General features: G+C 38.9%; 1 protein-coding gene across 1 annotated transcript in view; it reads right to left on the reverse strand.

The window, feature by feature from the left end:
* Nucleotides 1-366: 366 nt before the first annotated feature.
* Nucleotides 367-16,038, reverse strand: part of TOX (thymocyte selection associated high mobility group box) — a 226,659-nt gene continuing 210,987 nt past the window's right edge. The window contains exons 7-9 of the mRNA XM_051609767.1: nt 10,810-11,196; nt 2,662-2,813; nt 367-1,112 (exon numbers count right to left, since the gene is read on the reverse strand). Of these exons, the coding sequence (XP_051465727.1) occupies nt 1,076-1,112; nt 2,662-2,813; nt 10,810-11,196 (576 nt within the window). The 3' untranslated portion in view covers nt 367-1,075. The remainder of the gene's footprint in view (nt 1,113-2,661; nt 2,814-10,809; nt 11,197-16,038) is intronic.

The raw sequence follows: 16,038 nt of genomic DNA on the forward strand, positions 1-16,038 counted from the left end.
AAGAAACCTCTTTAAAATGCTAACAAATTTACTTACAAACACCTATATTTATTATTTCATAAATAGGCGCAACAGGTTCCATAAAAAAGATTAAATACAGACACAGAATAAAGAAACAATAATACATAGCCATATGTAAAGGTTATAATTTAGATGTGTCCAATCTGGTCCTGCATCTAATAAAATATCAGGTAAGCATTTGGCAGTTTTATACATGAAAGGACTTAAATGATGTTTACTAACCAGTACACATAAAGTGATTTTCTTTAAAAAAAAAAAAAAGGCATTTTTAGGCAGTACAAAATAAATGTGTTTGCTCTTTATCAACATTAGTTATTTTCCTAGTTTTTTTTTTTTTTTTCCTTTTTGGTGTTTGTTTCATGAGAAAAAGCCAATATTTTAAATTAATATTATTTGGGAATATTTTTCTCCAAATCCTTTGAAAATATATAACTATTAGTCAGTTGCTTAAAAATGAAGTAAAAATATGAATGTTTGCCAATTTAACCCTTATTGTGAAATCAATAAACTGGAATGAGCCAGTTTCAATTACAATTAGCTACAAAAACATTCACATTTTATACTCTAGGAGAGTGTAACATAGATCCTATTTACAAACTTGCTATGACTGCTACATCAAGCCATTTAAAAAGTCTTTAGTAGTTTCATATAAACACCCATTATGAAAAACCAATGGAAAATCCAGGACTTTTATCCGAGACATCTACAGTTGCTAAGGCAGTTACTATCGCAGCACTTCACAGCAAAAACCAACATAAAATCTGAATGGTCCAAGTTTCCTTCGGGGAAGAAGAAAAGCAATGTCCGTTAAAAGGATCTTGGGGTAGGGGTGGAAAGGAGAAAGAATGTGAAAAAATGGGGGGAAAGAAAAAAGAAAAAGAAAGAAGCAAGACTATTTTTTCCAGAGTGGGTGACCCACGAGCTCAAATAGCCCTAAGTGCTTAGCAACTTGCATTTCCTAATAAAACGCTGAACTGCCTTGACTGCATAAAGCAATCCATGATGAAAAGACTTCCCTGTGTTCCTCAGTGGAAAGGAGAGGTGTTTCAGATGTTCAGGTAAGGTAGAGTGCTTTGTCCCTCTGCATGCCTCTGTTCAAAGAGAAAAAGAATAAATATGATTTTTGAAAAATTTCTCAACTTTTCAGTCCTGTTCTTCCAAAAAAAAAACCACCCCACAATCCTACTGCAAGTAACTCCAAGCATATCACTGAAGTATGGCTGCATTACTGTGCTAACAGTAGCAAAAACTCCTAGGGCCATAGTGGCATGTAGAAACCTGGAGATCACACCTGGCTCTAAACTACACAGGCCTGGGGCATGAGTTTAAGCCCTTGTTTGGGACAACCCGCTCCAGTGTATCGGTAGCACTGACTATCCCTCTCTCACAAACCACCTAGAAACAGCCTTGGGTTTAACACAGGTCTCAGAATGACACTCCATGAGCAGCCTACATGATGTGGTCACTTTCCTTAAAGGGCAGGAGGCCTTAGTTACATGAACATGGGTGCCAGGCACTGATATTCCTGGCCTACTTTATTTACTAGTATAGACAAAGACAAAACATGTTGGGTTGGCAGATTCAGGTAAGCACACACAAGGGAACACCAGAAGCTTCTGGAAGAGTTGGCTGGGGTATGCCAGGGTGGCCAAGGTTGCCAACAGTATCCTGGCTTGTATCAGGAATAGTGTAGTCAGCAGGACTAGGGAAGTGATCATGCCCCTGTACTTGGCACTGGTGAGGTCGAACCTCAAGTACTATGTTCAGTTTTGAGCCCCTCACTACAAGAAGGACATTGAGGTGTTGGAATGAGTCCAGAGAAGGGCAACAAAGCTGATGAAGGGTGTGGAGCACAAGTCCTGTGAGGAGCATCTGAAGGAACTGGGGTTGTTTGGCCTGGAGAAAGGGAGGCTGAGGGGAGACTCTATTGCTCTCTACAACTACCTGGAAGGAGGTTGTAGCAAGATGGGGGTTGGTCTCTTCCAAGTAACAAGTGACAGTACAAGAGGAAATGGCTTCAAGTTGTGCCAGGGGGGATTTAAATTAGATATTAGAAAAAATTACTTCACTGGGGTAAGTAAGCACTGGAATAGGCTGACCAGGGTGGTGGCTGAGTCTCCATTCCTGGAGGTGTTTAAAAGACATATAGAAGTGGTGCTTAGGAGCATGGTTTAATCACTGGACTTGGTAGAATTAGGTTTATGGTTGGTAGTTAGGTTATGGTTGGACTCGATGATCTTAAAGGTCTTTTCCAACCAGAACAATTCTGTGACTCTCTGAACTCTGTACTGGAGACCAGGCTCTACCAGAGACCTTCCATCACCTAGCACACTTTTACATTCAGTTCTTGCTGGGTTTCAGTTTCAACTGAAGCTAATATCAGCTCAGAGCAGAAAGGAGTGAAAGTTCTCTAAGACTACATGTATGTGCTGTAATAAGGTGACAGTGATATCTAACAAATGTATGTATTGAAAACTTGTTCTTCCACAACAGTCTTAACTGATGAATAAATATGGTACTATAAGACGTACTTCTGAAACAGTGTAACGGATCAGGCAGCAAACCCATTTTCAAATTCTCTATCAGATACTTGTGTCATGAATGTTGCTCAACACAAGGTGGCATTCACTGGCTGCTTACCCATTACTGCAGTAGTCATTACTCCAGTCCACAGTCTGTGCTGGAGGATTTCTGCACCCTGAACGAACATACTCCATTGCTTGGGTAACAACTTGTGCAGCTGTTGATGTTGGATTGATAATATTCTGATAATCAGGCTGAAGAGTAAACCCCTAGAGGAGAAAGCAAGTACATTACAACATACAAAAAACAAGCAGAGGTTTGGTGCACTAAAATAACAACAATGTGTGTACTGTGGAATGGAAGAATGCTTCTTTTCCAGGTGTACTTCAGGATACCAAATTTAAAGCAGGAGAAAATGTGTAGGTGCTTTCTAAGTCTTAAAATCTTTGGTTTGAGAAACGAAATGCTGCCAAATAGTTGTTAGCTATTACACAGTAACATGATGGAACTATAAAGGACAGACCAGAAACAATTCAAAACCAAGAGAACAACTCAATCAGCACTAGGGCAAAAAGATCTGTTTGCTTCTTAGAGCTTCCATTTAGATTAAACGTAAGGACACACACAGTCGTTAGTTCCCAGAATATGCAATAGAAACTTTTTGAAGGATGTAGGCAGCAGGTGGCTGACTGTTTTATTAGACTACACCTATTCAGATATTGTTCTCAAAACCCTTTTTCTTCATTCAGTCACAAAGGGACCATCTGCTGCTTCTTTTATTTGTACTTTTCTCTCAGCTAAACAGAAATTCAATCAAAGCTTTTTAACAGTTGTTGGACTAATGTAGTGAAAGTAGCACAGAATAACTTGCTTTTTGAAACCAAGAAGACAAGAAAAGAAAGAAGTGGAAGTTACAAAGAAACATCTGACCTGCTCCCTGAAATATTTGTCATATGAAAAGTCATAATAATTTTTTGTTCTTTCAAGATAGGGGCATGTTTAAATGCTCTGTTTCAAAACCAGGAGAACAATTGAAATTTCAAGGATACTGTATCTGGTTCACACTGTATAAATGTACATCATGTTCCTATAAAGTTGGAAGAACTACACTGAGTAAAAGTATGGGAATGCTGTACAAAAGCAGTCGATGTCTGCTGAAAAAAACCAGAACAAACTCCATCCTGGCACAAGGACATACAATTCCCACTCAAGTTAACTGGATGTGTAGCTACTACCCCAGAAATTGAACTGAACCAAGATACCTAGTTTGAAAATCCAATCTTTATAGAAAGTCTACTTCCTGAATAGATAGAATTAAAGCTCATAACTCTTAGTTTTAAATTCTAGTGGATTACGTGTGATCACTTCACATACACAGCTTTCATTAAGACAGGAATTTTGGGAAGAGCTGTTTTTTGCCCCTGCAGGTTTAACAACTCCACCATGCTACTTTTAATCAAGATAAATGAGCATTCTCCATTTCCACCTTGCCCCCTCCATCCCTACAAATGAACTTCCTTCAAGTATAATATGCCACATCCTTCTTCTCATCCCACTTTCTCAGTGCATTATCCTCCATCTCTTCCCCCGAGGTCCTAGAGGTGTTCTGCCCTGCTGTGCCTCTCGTGTGCATGGTCACCTCACTCTGCTCATCCTGACCAAATTCTTCTTTAGGCTGTAAATGAGTGCAACTTTCTTCCATAATCTCTTCTGTATGGCCAATATCCCAGGTCACACCTCAGTACCTTAAACGCTCTCTGAAGCCTCACTTTGCCTCTGATAACTCCAAGAAACAGACCATTAGCAGTGGGCAAGCTCACGAGCTGAATTCAGCATCTAGTTGTCATGTAACATATGCTGCCTTGCTAATAAGGTAAAATATAAAACCCACCCGTGGTGACTGTAACCCCCGTGCTCTGCACTCAGCCTTTTCACCAGGCTCTAAACCTGCACATCAGGCTGCATTAACAACCTCCCTGCCTGCAATGAATGCAAAGCAAACTTTAATAGAGCAGACTTCCCAATGACTTTAATTGGAGTTTTGTGTAATTAGAAAGCAGAAAAATCGGTTTTGTATATCGCTGCCATAATTTTTATATAAAACGTCACCCATAAGGCCTTTCCAATTTAGCTGTAAGAGGAAACTAGCCCCAGAAACACATCCTACCCTCAGGCACTCAGGTTTGCCTTCAGTAGCAAAGCCCCTGAGCTATCTCTTCTTGCTCTTCATGAAACATTCATATGTACAAGAAAAACACTATATGGGGTGAGTAGCTCCAGTGGTGCTGCAGAGAAGCATGCAAGTGAGCAGGCAGAGAGACTCAAATACCCATGCAGCAAGAAGAGACAGTTCCCCAGATTTGAGGAAGAGTCCATCAGTGCAATATTAGTTCTGTTTCTTCTGGATTTAGGATGAATAAATAGCTTAGATATGTGAGGATGGTCCTGTGATTTAAATGCCAGTTTGGAACCAGGTGGGGACTTATTCTTGTGTTCTCTCAGGTTTCCTGTGTGACCACAGCCAAGTTTCTGTGGCTTCACTTCCAGTGAAGCACGCATGCCTTTGTGCTTGAACTCGTGTTAAGGTTGGGACCATGGATTTGAACTTAATTCTATCTGCAGAATAAAGGGTAGCAGCACTTTCATCTTGCACCTGTCAAGTCTGTTTAGTTTATAACTGCCTGGGATGGGGGCCTGTTTCTTAGGACATGTTCAAGTGATACATTTTAATGTGAGGCAGAGGTATCTGAGCCAGGCTCCAGCTCCAGAAGCAGCTGAGCTGCTGCAGCTCAGCGGTCCTGCTGGGGTTGAGGGCTACTGGAAGACCAGCAACATGAGGGTTGGAAAGCATGCTTGGTAAGGCAAAGTAATTTAAGAAACCTGAACTCAAAGACTGATAAAGTATGGTGATGTTTAAATGAAAGCAATAATTACTTCAGCGTTTTTATCAACAGGAAAATCTCTGGAAATACAGATCTGTACAACAGAGGGAGAGAGACAGCCTTGTACCAGGCTTGTAGTAAATATTTGTGTATTATTTATGTAAACCCTTAACAAACAATGATGAAATAAAAAGTGCTCAGAAAATGAGTGCTTCGAGGTCTAATTAAACAATGCTGAATGCTTTTGCATTGTAATGCTCAAGAGAAAATCACCAACTGTTTTGCAACATGGCCAGAATTTTAAATTTCATTTTCTTGTTCCAGATTGAAATAAAAATAGGGAACTTGATAAAGATTAATTCGATGTCAGGAGGGACATTTGCTCTTTAATTAGATTTCTGTAGCCCTAGCAGTTTCGTTGTGCCACTGTAGCAAGTCCTAAAAAGCCTGCAGCAGAACTAAACAGTGATCTTCATCTCCACACTTTACTGGGAACTAATTTCATTTCCTGCCTGTCTGGAGAGGTATTTTCAGCAGGCATCAATGTTTTTGTCTTCACAACTGATTTATTCATCAATCTCAATGTGATATTTTAAACCTTTAAATTACATCCAAATCCTAAAGCATCTGTTTATTACACAAGGAAATTGAAAATCTGTCTGTGTGATATCATACAAAGATTTTTCCTTAAGGTTATAAAGGAAGTTGACAGATATTAATGATTTTTCTTTCTCTTGACCTCATTCGAAGACAAAGCTTAACAAAAAAAGAGGAAGAAATCTGGACACATACAGCAGGCCCATGAGTTTACTGTATATAATATATACCAGAAAAAAATGAGGCTATTATTTTTGGGAGGCTATACAATCATCTAGCTGTATACATTTATATTCTAAAGGAATGGAAATAGCTAAAAGTAGCTTGAAATGAGTCATTATTTTAAAAAAAAAAAAAAAAATGACATACATTAATCTTCTGCTTCTTTCTTATGCATACACTTGCAGCCATAGTTGCTAGACATTAAAAATCTGGTTTTGCTTGCTCTACCTGCAAACTGAAGTGGGACAGAGATTTTAATGGGCCTCACCATCCCACCCAATGCTTGGGTGAAGGATTGTAAGACAGGAAGGAGATGCTTCCAGTAGGGCTACTTAAAAGAGTTCCTTAGCACAAGAATTGGGCATATTTGGGATGGAGTTAATTGTTGGTCTGATCGCTCTCCACACAAAACAGCATGTAACAACAGGCTGGATAGGGAGTCAAGCTCAGAAAGAAGCACAAGTGTCTGCTTGAGTAGAGAAAGGAGAGAATGACTTTGCAAGAGAAAAGAGATTGCAGTTTTGGATGCTATTTAAGACTGAATTTTGAAGAAATTATGCTGATTTGAATGACAAGGGTTAAGATTCAGACCACCTGATCTCAACTAAGTAAAAATTAAACATCATGTCAAACCTAAGAAACAGACTGGAGTGAAGCAACTCTATATCAGTTAAAAGATAATAAACTGATAAGATGCATGCTCACACAAGCATTTAATAAAAGAAAAATTGTAGTCTTCTAATTTACTGGGATTCTTTTACTGTGTCAAAAGTGGATGAAAGAAAAACTGCTACACAGTGGATTTAGACTTTGACAAAGTAAAACTTTAACACAATTCCAGTTAACAATATTTAAGAAAAAAATAGCAAAGGTTGCTTAAAATAATTTTTTTTTAAAAATTGCTTAAGCTAGGCATATGACCAAAATGCTAATACCTACATTTTGCTTTGCCTTGTGCATTTCGGAACAATTCGGGTGCATTGAATCAGCTGCATACTCCAAGGTATTAATTGATTTCAAAAATAACAGAATTGTGCAGTCACTGAGGATTTTTGGCTACCAACACTTCTGATCTCCTTGATGTTCTGTAGTTCTTGTGGATTCCTGGAGGAGACTGCCCCTCTCCAGCTGGCAGTCTCTCTGGGTTTGGCAGCTGCACACATGCAGACAAGGGCTGCTGGAAGTGGAAGAGGACATGCTGTTCCCTGTAGAGCTGATGAAGATCAGCTCTTTGTCCTGGCAAATGTAGAGGCAGAACTCTCTCCTCAGGTCAGCACTTCTGATCAGTCCCTCTTATCAGTCCCTCCTCAAAGTTATGTACAGAAGAGTTTGTGGATTTCATGGATATTGGTTTTGGAGAACTGTGTTCCTGCTTGCCAGGACTGAAATCTGGATCTCTATGTGATTTTTCTTGGAGCTGGCAGTCCTTTAGACATACCACAAGATGGTCTTTGATAAGAAAATATTCTCTCTCTCTTGGAGAAAATGAGTGGCCAAGTCTCCCAGAGCCACAGTGCTAAAGCAAGGGATCTGTAAAGAGCCAGTTTGCCCAGAGCCTGCCACCATTGAGCATCATGCTACTGAGGCATAAACTATTTCAAAGCTGGATGTTGGGAAAAAAAAAGAAAAAAATCAGAGCCCACCATGAGTGGGAGATGTGACTGACTGCTGCTTCTAACATGTCTATAGCACAGCTGTCTGTCTGCAATGATGGTGTCCAGCCAGGTGAGCCTGCAAACGCCTGCAGTAGAAGATTGCTAGAAGAAGCTGTTGGCAGCTGTTGACCCTTCTCTTGCCTATTATGCCTCACTCTGCAATGTGACATGATAAAATTTACCTCATATCTTCTTAAAGTGTATCTGTCTATTTGGTATGAGCAGTGATGAGGTTTTCAAAAAGGAAAACATTTATTGCTGCAAGTCACACTGTAGGGAATGGGATGTTATTTAGCTTTTGTTCTTGCTGCTTACATACATTAGATGCCCACTGGAGTCTTTGGAAAAGGCTTAGAGGTGGCCACACTTATAGCACGAAGGAAATCAAACAGATGAGGAAGTGAAATAAAATTTAATGAAATTCAACTATCTCTTTATCAGACTACATATTGTCCCATTCTTCTTGGCTGTCTTTTTATGTAGAAGAGTGGTCTACATCGTGCTGCTGGGGACTGAAATTCACATCCAGAGTCCTCCTTCCCTCCTCACCGTTACCCTGACCCTCCTCATTGATGTTGACTTTATGCTGCTGGTCATTGTTTGGAGGGCTCACTTTTTTCCCACTCTCTGTCTTTTCCTCTTTAACATGCTCTGTGATCATCAGATTGATTGCTCAGTTTCAAAAAGAGATGAGAGCAGAATCCTTTGACAACTTAGTCAAAAAAAGGCCTTTACTTTCAGGTTATAGTTTTTAGCTTCTTGCTATTTGCCTCCTGTGGCCAGCCAGTCCTCCATGCTCTAATGCAGAATGAAATCCTGGGGACAGTTTTTTCTAACATTTCTTGAATATGACCAGAAAGAGTAATATCTAAGAGGCTAGGGAGGATACCACTGTTCTGCTCTAGCATGGCAAATCATGGTGTTATTAGGACATCTGCTGCCCTAAAATTTAGCACAATTCTTGCTTTGTCTTTACCAACATGACTCTTTAAAGGAAATGGATTCTATACTGAAACTCAATGTACAAGCTCTGTAAACTCTTGTAGGCAAAAAACCCCAACAAATAAACAAAACAAAACAAAAAACCCCCCCACAACTATTCCAAAGTGAAATCACAGATTTTCCAGAGCTCAAAAGTATTTGAAACAAAAGCAGAAATGTAAGAAATATAAACTGGCTTGTAGATGTTCCACAGTGCTTAAAGATAAATGTAGTTAAGATTGGAAGTGTAGCATTTCAACAGGCAATAAGCACTTGTCACCTTTGAGTGAAGCTCAGAAATATCTCAACATGGTGTCTACATTACAAGCATCAGCCTTTCTGACTAAGGAATATGAGTTGGTAAAAACTATTTAACCTAACCTTTGATGAGGTACAGCATTCTTTACTTTACTGTACTTGTACTTAGTAAAGCAAGACTCATCACTGTACAATCTAGTGTCCTGTTTTTTCTCTTAAGGTAGAAACAACTCAGCTGCATACCACGCATCTCACAGATGAGTGAAAGTGCTCTCAAGCCATGGATGCACATACCATATGCTAAAAGCATGCAGTTTAGCAAAAGAAAACATCAGAATATTTATATTATCTCATTTTTTGCAGTATGCAAAGGATTGGAATAACACCTAAGAGTTTGGGTTCATACAATAATTATGATGCTGCATGTGTACATATGTAAGTATCTAACACCTTCATTGTATCTTTTGCTACTATCAATTCAACAAACAATTATTTTTTTTTTTTGTCTGGCTTTGGAAAATTTCTTCAAATTTCCAAATGTCTTTGGAAAATTGTTCTCCAAGCTAGCAGCTATGTTTCATGTTCAGGTACTCCCATCTTTAAAGACCAATCTCGAGATTAAATGTTTCTGGCTTGGAAAGCAAATGCAAATGCCTTGTTAGCAAAGGTGAATTTATAGAGATATTCAAAACATGCAGCAAGTTCATGACTGTGTATTATCAACCACAACTGACAACTTTTGTTTTCAAATTTTGTAGATCCTTGCAATTTAATTAAAAAATTTAAATAATTCTAATGCCTCTTTGCAAGGCAAAGTCTTAATATTGGTAGTCATCTCTCTCTTTTTTTTGTTTTGTTTTTGTTTTTTTCATTACTGCAGCTGGGTTAATCTGCTCTAACTAACCCTCCACAGGACTGGACCCAGAAGTCACAATAATATGGTTGGCTTGCATTCATTCAGAAGTCCTAGGAAATATATTGAGAACCAATTACCTAAAACATTGAGAATGGGAAAAAAAATAAAATAGCTGCCATAATGGGACACTGGGTGCAGGCCACTTACTTTCAGTATAAAAAAGGCGTACATATATATATAGGTATCTAGTAAAATGAAGGTATGAGTGCAGCCTAAACTAACTAAAATACTTCTGTTCACTTAATTTAGCATGTTTAATGCAACCTGTATAAATTCATGATTCCTCTGACAGTTCCATGTCACAGTCAGGACAAGGATAACAGCACAAGCTACAGTAATACCTTTTTCCAGCCCTGCCTGCCTTTTGTTTGTAAAATGTGTGTCTCAAAGCCTTTACATTTCACTTATATTTCAGGGTACTCCCAGATTTGCAGATGGATCTATGGACACACTTCTATTTAAAGGATGCCTCCTGAATTTGGAGGGAGACAGGGCTAGTGCCCAGAAGAATTTGATGAACATCGCTGCTAGCAAAAACAGTTCAGATGTTGCCCATCATCTAGGTAAACTCATTCATTTGTTCTTGTCTTTGAAAGACGAAACCCTCAGACTATACAACTGTAGTTGTGGAACTCTGCAAAATTGAAGTTAATCCATAGCATTAAATCTCCCTCACCGTGTCAACTTCTGGATGACTTTTTTATTTCCCCTCCAAAAAAAAACTTCCCCAGGCAACTGAAAAGCTCAAACTTACTTGCTGCATCGTAGGTGAATGTAAAGCAGACTGGACCTGCATCGGTAGCTGGTTTCCAATGGACTGCTGCATTGAAATGGGCTGGTGTTGCTGGATGTTGAGATGCTGGTGCAGAGGGGGGCTGATCTGAAGAGGTGGTGGTGGGGACACAGCCATGTTTGCTATGGAAACAGTCACTGGCATTTGGTTGTTGGGCTTGGGTGCTATGTTCCTGGGCATATTGGCATGCATGGCAGTGATATGGGGATTCATTCCTGGTTGTTGGTGGTAGTGGGAACTGAGGTACAGTGCAGAGTGAGCTTGGGTAGGCCCATGAAACACCGGCTGCTTTGAATTCATCATCTGAGGCTGCGGGGAGGCTTTGACATCAACAGGTTCACTGTAGCTCTGTTGAGAAAAACAAAAGAGGGGGAATGATTAGAAGCTACAAAATGCTGCTGTTCTAGCCCCTGAAATCAGTTTGAGTCACACCAGGGGAAGACACATATCTGGACCATCAAATTGTCCTTGAAATGCAGTCTGGTTATCACACTAGAAAAAGAATTAATCCTTTTTACCTTGCACTTTTCTCTTCAGCACTGTAAAAAACAAAGTTAGCTCCTGTGTTTCCTGGTCTAGCCTGAAATTTTGTATTCCCAACCTTAGAACTGGCGTCACTGACCTAATAATCTACACAGCAAAGACAACGAAGCTTGTCACATTTATTCACATAAGCAATGCCTACTATTGTCCTGAAATTTGATGGCCTGGTTGAAAAGATTGTCTGGAGGGTGGGTTCCAGCAAGTCTGCAATGACCTTTGCTCTGTCTCATCTCCCCATCTGCAAACCACAGATAAGAATTTCAGTGTCCTTTACCATACATGTTGATAACTGCTAATAGTGCTTCAACAGTTAGCTGACATGATGAAGAGGCTAAACCCCATCCACAGTTGTTCCAATGCATTTAAGGCTGTGCTGATACCCTTATTTTGAAGTATTCTGTGCTGGGATGCTATCCATGTTTGTATCAAAAAAGTTTCACAAGCCATGCATTTGGGAAAATAAGAATATTCTGAAAAATTTAATTTTTAGAATAATTATTTTGTCAATCTGGTTCATAATGTTCTGAAAATTCTGTTCAAAACTGATGTCTATATCAATGTTAGACTCCTTCAGACATAGGGAAGCTATTTTACTAAAGCTGGAAAAATACTCTGTAGAATATTAGAAAATGTATAGATTTTCAAAAATGTTACGGTCTACCCTGATTTCTTACAGCTGCTAGTAATCAAAACTTTCCATTAATGAATGTGAATTTTAATAATGCCCTTTGTTCTAGCATATATAATTTGTTTAAAACTTAATTTATGTTGTTTTCCATACCCCGGTTTTCTTAGATCTTCTGAGTGCTAGCTGTGTGCTCAAATAAATAATGAAAAAAGAATTAAGAAATTAACTCCCATGAGCTTATAGGTGGGAACCATAATTTTCAGTTAAGTCGTACTAGGATTAATAGCTAGTGAAAGGTGAAACATGCTGGGAAAAAATGGCAGAAATGTCCCTCTGGAGAAAGAAGTCACTTTGTCAAAACAAGGGCTGAAAGATGCATAGATGCCCTTATACTGTGACCTCCATGTCATGTTTGCTCAGTTGACAAGTCAGAGTAAGTTTCATGTTACTCTCAGCACTCCGGGGTCAGTGAAGTCTATTTGTATTCTTTCTGAAGGATGTACCAGCACCAACAATCCGCTGACACGCGCGTTACTGAAATGGCTTCATTATATGCGCTGCTAAAGATGAGAACGACAACTTCATTTTCCCTAAGTATCATTACAGTTCCATTAGGAAAAAACCCCAACAAACCCTTGTTTTCTCCAGTAAAATAAAGAAAATTAAATTAATAGGATAAAATGAATGCAAACCTGTGGGTGTGTAATATGCATGTTTGCAGGATACACATACAGATATAAAACCCTCACAGATAGTAAATGATAAAACCTGAGAGCAGGTGCAAAATCTGCCATTTTTGTGGGGTTTTATTTTTAAAACACTGAACTAGTGTTCAGGATGACATGAGAAATATTTTCCCCACTTCTTCCCAGTTGTATTTGTAGGACACTTGCATGAGTGTGGGTGCAGAGACTGGCAGGTCTGCTGAAATTTCAGAGATTCAGAAGATGGTTTGCTAATTAGCAGCCTGGTCAGGACCCTCCTCTTGAGGGTCCCAGGCTCTTTATCCATTCCAGGAGGTGTACACTGTGGTCTTTTTTGAGAAACTTGAAAGATTTACTGAGTACATCATCCCCTCATGAAAGCACCTTGCCTTTTCACAATGTATCTGACAGGGGCTATCTAGTCTGAGTAGGGATCATTACTGCTAAAGGTATGTATGGGCAGACTGGTTAAACAGTTACTCCTGGTGATGAGGTATCAAAAAGCCTTTTTGGCACTATTAGTGGCATAGTGATACATGCTTGTATTTCATTTGTGACTACAAAGATGCTGCCATACACCTCCTTAACAAAGATACAGTGAATTAATCGGCAAGACTGATTTCACTCGTAAGTGGTGAATGCATGGCCCATACTGATAAAATGACAGACAAATCAGAAACTTAGTATTATTTAATACTTGAAATACCAAATTATCTTAGGAGGAATTCTCTAGTTTCTGCCCAGAGATAAATAACACTTGCTTCTTGATCCAGTGAAAAGCTCAACACTTCAGTTTCAAACCAAGTATTTTGATGTTACTTAGGATGCTTTAAATCATATGTGATCTGAAGCTGAATTGTCCAATATCAGTGTAAAACACATCAATATTATCAGTTACTAGGAATCTTGACAAATGAAGCCATTAAATGCTGTTCTCCACCATGCTGCACTTTTAGCTTTTTCTAAGGCTAGGTCAGAAACAGATTTTGGATATATTGCTGAAGCTAATGGAATAAGTGACAGAAAATATTTTGGCTTTGTTATGCCACTTTACTGTCAAATATACCAAAAGGTGTATATGATGCAGAGGACATGTTATTATTACAGGCACAATTAGTGCTTTCTCAGATTCCAGTGGCCATTGCACTTTTTCAGTACAGCATTAGACAGTCTTAGACAAGGACTTTTATTATGGTTAAAACTAGGAATTAAGAAAGAAAGGATTTGACTAGCCAACATGGGCTTCAAGTGCACAGCCATGTTCCCTAACTTTTCAGGTTGAAATTCAGTGGATTTGCTTTTCCCTTGTCCAAGGAGAAGAGTACAGAAATAGTAAAAAACCCCAACAACCTCATTAGTTAATTAATCTGCCCCAAACAAAACCAGACAATTTACATTTATAATTTTTGGCATGACGGATACAATTCATTTACAGATCAATGCAGTGGAGACCAAAATTACAAATTAGTACACACAGGCCGACAAACATTGAAGTTTAGTATCTCCCACATAGAACAAGGTCTTCTACTAGACGTGCGATGAGAAGAAAATCCTTACTCGCTCCTATCAGTGGTATGGTGGTGTAGACCCACCACTAGAGGGTGACAGAATATTGTATTTAGCTAATGGTAGGCGGTGGTATTGTGCACATACATGGATCTCATGGATCTGCCGCTCCATCTAGCATAATCATCTAATACTGTTGTCTAAATTTAAAAAAACAGAAGTAATCCAAAGGTTAAGACAAAGCAGGTAGGCCAAGGCAGTGGATTGCTAGAAGAAAAGTGACTGCCCTTTATTTCCCCCCATGAGAATCTATTGTTTTACTGAAACATAATGAGGGAAGAACATTTTGAAATCCCAAAAGAAAGAGAATGAAAGTAGAAGAGAAATAGGGAAAGAAAGGAAACAAAATAAACACCACTTCAAATCTGATGATAATGAATATAACTATATTAATGAAAAGTACTGGTGCATGACCCTCAGTCCACAAAATGATTCTACTTGTATCATAATTTTAACGAAATGTCTGATGACATAGATGACTGATGTTCTTCAGAGAAAGTGTGGAAAGTTGATAATCTTGCACAAAGTTTGGGAAATGCTGAATCAAGTTCCTCCTCCCAGTTTTCACCAAACTCATGCCTTTCCTTCCAATTCTAGAGCAAAGTGAGTTTCCCCATTCACCTTCCGATCTCCTATTGTGTGCCAAAATTCCTTATGCATAATTGCAAGATTAAAGAATTTCATTAGGTTAAAGCATTAAGCATTGATCATTTAGTTGTGCTATTCCTTTCTAAGGAGAACTGCCCTGAGAGTAATGGTCCTTCTTATCACTGACTCAATTCAGGCACGGGGAGGTGTTAGTTGCTCAGAGGAAAGTGATTCTGGGACTTCTCTCACCCCCAAACTTCCAACCCGCTTCTACAGTTGAAAAATTATTTTTGGTACAGACACCTTGCTCAATTTAGTGGTGCCAGAGAAAAAAGCAACAGCCTAGTGATTCTGACATTCTGGCATCTCCACAGCTTCCTTTGGGATGTAATTTTACTTCTACTTTGAAAAATTGTACTTTAAACCCTCACCTGTATACCTGGGTAACCAAACAGCTGTTGAAACCTACACATGGGTTTTGACTCTCTTTCTAACTTGTGGCTGCCTTCTGGCTACTGTTGGCTCCAACCCCACTTCTGCTGGGGGGGCTTGAACATAAATAACATCCACGTGATTGACAGTAAAGCAAAGACATGTTTAACAAGGTGGTACTCTAAGGGTCTGATCCTTAGACTAATGAATTTGATTGAAAGTCTCCTATTAACTTAAATGACATTTAGATCAGAGCCCAGCACTACTGCTTTGCTATTAATGTCTGGATGTCCATTTAATTTTTCATGAATACCAGGTAGGGCCTGGCTAACAGAGGTTGAGAATAATTCCCAATTGAGGAGCACTACTTTTGACCCGTGTTTCTTCAGAAGCATACCTTGAAACTACAAGTGTCTATACTTCATTTTGCTTTTTTGACATGGTAACAAAGTTCCTGTAGGAAATGTTGCCAGCAAGTAGGAGCACAAAGATATATATATATATACACATATGTATACGAACATCTTTAATTTACATCATGAATACACGCTTTATATTCAGCATTCTTACCAACTATAGTATATGACACCATAATATATGGGAATTAAACAAATACTTCTGCAATAACTTCATTCTAGGAAGCAGTGTTCAACTAATCAGAGAATGATAGAATGACAGAATCAAGAATGTCTTGGGTTGGAAGGGTCCTCCAAAGGTTACCTAGTCCAA

The sequence above is a fragment of the Apus apus genome, chromosome 2, assembly GCF_020740795.1.
Source record: "Apus apus isolate bApuApu2 chromosome 2, bApuApu2.pri.cur, whole genome shotgun sequence".
Taxonomy (NCBI): Eukaryota; Metazoa; Chordata; class Aves; order Apodiformes; family Apodidae; genus Apus; species Apus apus.